This window comes from Meriones unguiculatus, chromosome 7 (genome assembly GCF_030254825.1).
Source record: "Meriones unguiculatus strain TT.TT164.6M chromosome 7, Bangor_MerUng_6.1, whole genome shotgun sequence".
Lineage (NCBI taxonomy): Eukaryota > Metazoa > Chordata > Mammalia > Rodentia > Muridae > Meriones > Meriones unguiculatus.
In genome coordinates, this window is record NC_083355.1 from 94419046 (window position 1) to 94427368 (window position 8323).

Genomic DNA, 8323 nt, shown 5'->3' on the forward strand with positions numbered 1-8323 from the left:
GGCTCTGGGGGATGGGGAGAGAGGAGCAGGGCCCGGACTCTGGGTCTGTCTAGGATTGGCCTGGTAGCAGGGCAGCTCCAGAGGAGGGTCACTATGTCTGTCACCTGTTTCTGACCCAGCCTGGTTCTTCAAAGGAGTGGGTGGATTGTTCCCACAACCCACTCTCACCTTTGGGAAAGAGTGAAGAGGGGCTGATAAGAAAGCAGGGAGGAGAGAAATGGGGGGAGTGGGCAGGGCAGCCATTTCCTTGGGAACTCAGAGAACCCTGGAGGCTAGGCCTGGCCCAGCACGTCTGAGTTCCAGGTGGTTCTAACGTGTAGTTGGATTGGAGCTGAGTTCTCTGATGTGAGAACTGCATCGTCTCATACTGCTGGGGCCCAACAGCGCCTGTCATCTCTTGAAAGTGACTAGACTGGGTGATGAGAGAATCCCCTGGAGCAAGTGTGGGCCGGGCAGAGCTCCCACCGGATCCTGTCTCTTTCAGATCTCCTGCCACCTGAGCAAGATGTACAGTGAGATGATCTTTGTCAACGGCTTCGTGCACTGCGACCCCCACCCAGGCAACGTGCTGGTGCGGAAGCGTCCCGACACGGGCAAGGCTGAGATTGTCCTCTTAGACCACGGGCTTTACCAGGTGGGAGAAAACTCGCTCCTTCATGGGATTGGAGCCTGCTGATGTCCTCCAGAAGCCCTGAGGCCAGGAGGCAGGTAGCTGAGGTAGCTGGGGAGGGTCACCCTCCCCCAGGAACTGTCATTTTTGTGTGTAACACTATCCCGAGAGTTTCCTAAACCTCAATGTCCCTGCAACAAAGTGTAGATGCTGAGGTCATTGTGAGGGGCAGGTAGGAGTGTGCCAATGTGGCTGTGTCTTTGCAGGGGACCAAAGGCCACCTCAGACTTCTGTGTGTGAGCTGGATCCTCAGGAGACAGGTGACAGCACATTTAGCCTTAGGAAAACAGGGTTAGGACTTCAGGGGCTGAAGGCTCCAGACTTTGTCTTCTGGAAGTTGGGATCGAGGGCTAGTATGAATGAGCCACAACCAGCACCATCCAAGTGGGACATTCACTATCAACCTGGGACCGTGGCCTGACTTGATTCCATGAGGCAGATGGCCCTGAAGACATCCCTCGTTCACCCCTGCTCCTTCCCTCGGGCCTTGATACCACATCCCTAATTTCAGCCTCCTCTGAAAGGCTCGGTAAAACAGGGTGCAGGCCAAATTAGGCCAGACATTGTTACATGGAGCCCCAGTGACCGATGGCTCAGACACAAGAGAGGTTCACTGGCTTACATGCAAGTCCTGGGCATGGTGGGTAGAGCCCACAGGGCTCTGCTCCCTAGGCCTGGCAGGAGGTGATAGCAGAGGAGAGGGCTAGGAATGTGGGCGAGAGCTTTGCAGGAGGTAGGATTTTTCCCTCATTCCATCCGCCAGCATTGAGTAGAGGACTGCCTCCATGTTTGTGGGAAGCTAGGAAGTAGCCTGTACCTAAAAAGGAGATGAGAATACAGACTTGGGAGGGCAGTTAGTGGTCTCTGTCAGTTAGGACCAAGGTTTGCTAGTACAGTCGGAATGTCCCTAATCCAGAAATCTTCAGTCCCAGTCGTGGGAAATTCTATGCCACATGACTTTGTCTCATGCCCCAAATTGTTAAACACGTTGGATAAAACTACCTTTAGGCCATGTGTGTAAAGCATGTATGAAACAAATGAATTTCATGCTTAGATGTGTGATCCAGCCGCAAGATATTATGTATATGCAAATCTGAGAAAGAAAAGACTGAAATCTACAGCATTTCTGGTCCCAGGAATTTCAAATTCGTGATATGCAAGCTCTGTTAGCTTTGAACTTGGGCCCCTAGGAGTGGCTAAGTGTTGGGGGAGCTATAGCCCCCTTCATCCCTTCATGTAGTGGGGGCTCAGGCCTTGGACCCCGAGAGACTCAGTTGCTGTCTGCATTGCCCTGGCTACAGGTGCTCACGGAGGAGTTCCGCCTGGACTACTGCCATCTGTGGCAGTCTCTGATCTGGACTGACATGGAGAGGGTGAAACTGTACAGCCAGCGTCTGGGGGCTGCTGAGCTCTACCCACTGTTTGCCTGTATGTTGACAGCCCGATCCTGGGACTCGGTCAAAAGGGGCATTGGCCAAGCCCCAGTCACTGCCACTGAGGTAGGTGACCCTCTCCCAGATGCAAGGATCAGGGCCAGGGGAACCCTGCCAACCCAGTGTCCAGGTTCATGATTGTCTGTGTCTCTGTATGGAGGACTGAATTGGAGCCACATAGGATGAGAAGTAGCATGAGAATAGAAACTAGGGCACTGGGGTGAGGAGGGCAGGGGAGGGCTAGCCTATTGTGTTCTCTGGGACCTTATCAGGCCGGAGTAGGATAAGGCTAGTGGACTTAAAACCCCAGGCTCCAGAAGTTTAGCGAGATGCCAGGCTTCCTTCAGAACCTCTCAGGGGCCATCATACTTGTGCAGCCCCTGTACTTCTTTTGCTTACTGGGCACAGGGTACCCGAGTCCTCTCTGGTTTCATGATAAGGGAGAGGAGACCCTTCACTTCCTCCCCATCCACAAACGGCAGTGTCAAAGTGAAACCCCCTTTCTGTACTTGCCCCACCTAGTTCATGGACTTTGACTCTCCAGACAGGACACAGACTTTAGGGAGCTCCTGCTCCCCATAGCATTGTCCACTTCTACTTGCCTGTCCAGGCCCATGGAGTTTATTTGTTTATTTCTCAGTGCTGGGCAGACTCAGGCCCTACTGAGGCCTCTGCTCACTGTATGTAGAGATGAGGAAAGAGATGCCTTTGGGAAGCCTGGACACTGCCTCCAGCACCTTCTCTTCCTGGTACCATGACCTCGGGTGTTCCTATCACTCAAGGGCCTCAGGGCCCTTTCCTGCAAGTTGCACTTCTAGCAAAGGCTGGATCCAGAGTCTTAAACGATGACTTAAAGAGTCTGTCTCTCACCAATTATTGTCTCTATTTTCCTTGGAATGGACATATCTCTCTAGCAGGCCTACAGGCAGTGATGAGCACCTGCTATTCCAGGCTCTGCAGCCATAGAGTGATATTAAAAGAGGGGGCAACCTAGGGATGGTAGGAGCTATGCTTTCTGTTTTACTGTCAATGCATGTAAAGTGTCTGCCTGCTCACAGTTCTTGGAGTCTGTTCATTCAATAAACATTTGCTTTAGCTGGCCCCCGAGCATGTTTCAAGGATCCTGCGACCAACAGGCAGATAGGCCTTCTGTGTAATTTACACTTTGGTTGAGAGAGACAGACAGCAAACAACTGAGCAAACAGGCAAGTGGGATAATTGCAGGTTACAGGTACCTAGAGGAAACAAGTAAAGTGATGTGAGGAAGGGCTTGGGAGCCTGGCTCAGAGGGCTGGGGTAGTGGGTGACATTCGAGCTGAGGTGTGAAGGACGAGGAGGACACCAGCCTAAGCAGTGCCTGATGGATGAACTCCTGGAACACTGAGCACACCAAGGCCCAGGGCAAAAGCATTTGGTGTGGTCTAGAGGGTGGAGGGCCAAAGAGAACGAACACCACACAGGGCTTTATGTGCTGTGGGAAGAGGTCTGGACTCAGCTCCCAGGGGGAAGGGAAGCCCTTGGCAGGCCTTGGGAAGAAGATGCTCAGACCTGTTGTCTTAAGGGTTAGGTACAATGAGCCAGTCACTGAGGAAGGGAGCGTCACTGCCTGAAAATGGACAAGATACCTACAGTAGCCTGGGGCAATTAGCAAGTAGCTCTTCAGATAAACAGACCTGGGACTGCTTTAACAAAGGAGGTGGGGGCTGGCTGTTGGGCAGGTGCCCACCGTCAGGACCCAGGCAGTGGTAGAGTACTGGGAATAGCCGATCTCAAGTACTGTGAGGCTGGCGTGGGGCCTGGGAGTTCTGTCTACGGACTTACAGTGCTGGGATTGGTTACTGGCAGTGCTGCTTCCAGGCCTGGCTTGAAACTGGTGTCCACTAAAGAAGCCTTGGAGAGGCCTTGGCCCTTTCCGGTGTACACTAGTTCCCGGGGCTTGCCTGGGAGCCAGGCTGGGACCTTCCATCTGGGTGGTCAGCTCACAGGGCCCAATGCTTTTCTTTTCTTTGGGTGGGGGGGCTCCACACGGTGCCAAGGAAGCTGTGCTAGAAGCCCCCGGTTGGTGTGCTCTTGGTCATAGGCTACCAATAATCCTGGCACCCTGATCTTCACACGCCATACCAACCGTTCTCATGTCCCCTTGCTGCTGTTAGGACTCAGAGATCCGCAATAACGCGGCCAGCTACCTGCCTGAGATCAACAAGCTCCTCAACCATGTGCCGCGCCAGATGCTGCTCATCCTGAAGACCAACGAGCTCCTCCGGAGCATCGAGACCACCCTGGGCACCCGCTCCAGTGCCAGCTCCTTTCTCAACATGTCCCGGTGTTGTGTCAGGGCACTGGCTAAGTGAGTATGCTTTGATCTTGGTCTCCCGGTTTCAGGGCCTGTCCCATGGGCTCTGCTCTCCCCACCGTCCAGTCCTTAGGGCCCTATCTTAGCTTCTCAAGCTCTAGATGTCCCTTCAGGGAACCATAGGGGCAAAATCAGCTGTGGTAACTCAGCAGGTGCCTTGAGGCAATGTCTTTGAGTGGCCCAGAATGCCTGTACTTTGCCAAAGGACAGAATCTGGGCTCCCACCCTCCCAGTCCAGCTTTTCCAATGATTCTTTCCCTCAAAAAAGTTTGAAGTTGTTTTTTTGAGCATCTCAAACCATCCAGATGTCTCCTGGACAGGAAGCTTCAATATGACCCTATTTCCAATTGGTTCTGGGATTTGGCTACCAGGACCAGCCCAGGCAGTGAGACCATTGCTCTTTATCTTGGCTGTGACTTGGGAAGGTTACTAGGCTCTCTCAGGGTCACATATCTTTCTAGGTACCTTAGCATCCTTGAGGCACTGATAATAAAGAAAACCATGCCTTTTTTTTTTTTAAGCAAGATCTAGGCCTCCAGTTGAGTATTGTGAATGCTCTGGCAGAATGTTCTCAGCCCAGAGAAGAGGAAGCCTAGTTTGTGGTCGCGTCCCAGCCTTTCTATCCTGGGGAAGGAATGGCTCATTCTAGAAAAAGAACAGATTTGGCCACATAAATCACGTATATACTTGCAAATATGTGGTTGGACTACGGCAGAAATACTGCGACCAATGAAGGGCAGAATGTGATTTATCTTTTCCCTGAGGCTAAGGAAGCCAAATCTTTAGTAGTGAAAGGTCCAGGTTTGGAGCTTAATGGGGTCTTGGGTGGTAGATTGCCATTTGGGTTAAGAGATTCTTTCGAAGCTAAGCAGGTCGACAGCAGCATGGCGGAGGCTCCAAGGAGAGTTCAGGCCCATGTAGCAGAGGAGAGTCCCTTCCTGCAGGTTTCAGAGGAAGAGGCAGGTTCCATGCCATATATAGTTGACCAGTACTCCACAGGGACTGTCTTGGCTCTCCCTGATGATCAGGCAGCAGGGGTTGTGGGGATGCTATACTTCTGAAAGGATGTGTGACCCTGAGGATGTGAGGGAAGCAAGACACATTCAGTTGAGGTAAACCCATATGATGGAGAATGTGCCCTCTGACGTCTTGGAATCTGGTAACCTGGGTTAATGAACTTCCTTGGGGAAATGAGAATTATGGAGCCTGCAAATCTGCTGAGATCCAGACACCTGGGGAGTCTATTAGGGGTCTATAGATTCCCAGGCAGGCTTCTGAGACAGGTCGTGCCATTTCTTTTAAAGCAGCTGTGAGAATGAGACTTCTGTGGCTTGATTAGCTCCTGGCCCCAAACCTGACAAGAAGCCATTATCATAAATCCCAGTTTTTACTGTGTCCTGTTTTTGGTACAGAGAGTCTGAGGCTGGGTTGATGTGTAAAGCGCCTAGCCTCCCTGAGTCACCTAACCCTCAGGGGACTCGTCTCCTCAGGAATTTGCAAAGGCCTTGACTCTATTTGAGTCAGGGTGAGACACAAGTTGGCACGTATTTCCTGTACTTTTGGAAAAAGAAGCCATGGAATGTTCTCCTGTGTGAGGGGATCAGAGCCTTGATCTCTTGTTATTTACTGCTTTGAAAATCTTCTTTGGTAATCTGAGTCCCTCTGGCCCCTCACTGGGCAGTGGTATGGTCGGGTAACCAAGTGGTCCCCAGGATCAGGAAGCTGGTGAATTGTCCTGCTGTCTTGTATTTTTCCCCATGGTTCTGAGCCGGTGTTTTCTCATCTCCATTTCTTTTCTTTCCCCTTCCTTTCTCACCCCTCCTCTAGGCACAGGAAGAGGGATGCCTGCTCGTTCTTCAGAAGGACCCAGATCTCCTTCAGTGAGGCCTTTAGCCTGTGGCAGATCAGTCTTCACGAACTTCTGCTTCGAGTGAAGGGCTTGAGGCTAGCTTGCTGGGTGTCAGCGCTCCTGGGCTGGCTGACTCAGGCTCCACGCTGAGTGGGACTGTTGTTCCCTGCCCTGTCCTAGTGTTTCCCCACACTTCATTTCCTTTATGCTCTGACTACCCACTGACCCATGTCTGCCTACGGTTAGCCTGTGGTCCCAGGGTGCTCTTCCATGGCACCATCAAGCTCTGCTGTTGGAGCTCCCTGCTTCAGCCTTTTGTGGGGCCCTGAAATGTACTAGAGGGTGAGTTCGTTTCCTCTGGGGAGGGGATAAAACAACCTCCATCCAGTCTCCTGTGTGTGCCATTGGCTTGGTCATCCCCGCTTTCATGGGCATTGTCACAACGGACCAACCATATGTGCCACAGAGGCACCTTTAGCTTGTAGGACATAAGCAGGGTCTCAGAACTTGCTAGACAACAGACTTTGTGTCTTTGCCATATCACTCCCAAAGGTGTCCCATCTCAGCGAAGAAGGGTGCATCTGAAACTGTGCAGCTATTGTCATGGTGAAACCTTCAGTATTGTATGCATTGTGTTTCAATAAACCCTTTCAAGGTTGCAGGGACTGTACCTTCTGACTCAGTGGCTCCATTTGGATTTTCAGTTGTTCTTGGTAGCCGCTTCCTTGGAAAACCCTAGAGAGTGAAGTCTGGATTGGTTATAGAGTTTATTTACTAGGTTGGGTGCAAATCCACATGGCCGACAAATCCACATAAACACTAGGTACGCTGGGACCTTGTCCCCTTGAGCCATGAGGCTGTAAGATTCCTGCTGCCACAGGGTCACATCCTGCTCCTTGGAGGTGTCTTCTGATTTCTACATCCCATACCTTGGTTGGAGGTGTTATGAAGCCCAAAGCTTGGCGCTAAAGGCAGACAGAGGTGGGTTCCCACTTGTTTCCTATGACTGGGGAACCTGCCTCGTTCAGCTGGTTATGTCCCGACTTACCCTCTGATTCTCAGTTTAGTATTGTACTTGGTCCTTCCGGGTCTTTGGAGACATCAACCTTCCTGATGAAACCACAAGTCACTGTGGCGGTGTCCATTCTGACACAGCCATGTCACCTGTTCAAATCCTGTTTCTAATTTATTGCCTGGGCAGCATTCACCTCTTCCAAATCTATCATCTGTTTCTGAGTCTCTATGGTCTCTGGGTCCCTGAGACCCCACATATGGCAGGCCCTGCCTCTATGATTACCCATGCTTGCAGATGGGTAACTGTCTGATCAGAAAATTCCAAATCTGAGCGTTATTTCTGTTGTCTTTGTTAATGATACAACAAGCAGATTTTCTAGTGATCAGAGATTATTTGCATTCTTTTGTTTTCTGAGAGAATTGTTTTTGGTGACCAGTTGGGTGTACCCAGGGACCTGGGAGAATAATCCCCAAGCTCTGTTATTAATCATGAGGATCCATGATGAATATTCTATTTTATGGTATCTTTCACAGCCAGGGAAGTAACTATAAATGTCCTTTCTGTCCCCTCCAGGTCTTTCATCTCCCCCTTCGTTCATAAGATTCCCTGCACTCTGCCAAGAGTTTGGCTATGAGTCTCAGCATCTGCTTTGATACCCTGTTGGGCAGAGTCTTTCAGAGGCTCTCTGTGGTAGGCTCCTGTCCTGTTCCCTGTTTTCTTCCTCTTCCGATGTCCATCCCGTTTGTCTTTCTGAATGAGGATTGATCATCTTACCCAGGGCCCTCCTTCTTGCTTAGCTTCTTTAGGTGTACAGATTTTAGTATGTTTATCCTATATTATATTTATAATATCCACTTATAAGTGAGTATATACCATGTGTGTCTTTCTGCTTCTGGGTTACCTCACTCAGGATGATGCAAGGAGAGCAACAGAACCAAAAAAATCTGGCACAGGGGTCTTTTCTGAGACTGATCCTCCAACCAAGGACCATGAATGGAGATAA

General features: G+C 50.8%; 1 protein-coding gene across 14 annotated transcripts in view; it reads left to right on the forward strand.

Annotated features, from left to right (window-relative positions):
* Adck1 (aarF domain containing kinase 1) overlaps nt 1-6975 on the forward strand; it is an 85882-nt gene extending 78907 nt beyond the window's left edge. For all 14 annotated transcript variants that reach the window (XM_021653313.2, XM_021653327.2, XM_060387932.1 and 11 more), the window contains 4 exons: nt 485-634; nt 1972-2169; nt 4257-4450; nt 6284-6975. In XM_021653313.2, coding sequence (XP_021508988.1) covers nt 485-634; nt 1972-2169; nt 4257-4450; nt 6284-6455 — 714 coding nt within the window. In that variant the 3' untranslated portion in view covers nt 6456-6975. The remainder of the gene's footprint in view (nt 1-484; nt 635-1971; nt 2170-4256; nt 4451-6283) is intronic.
* The last annotated feature ends 1348 nt before the right edge of the window (nt 6976-8323 follow it).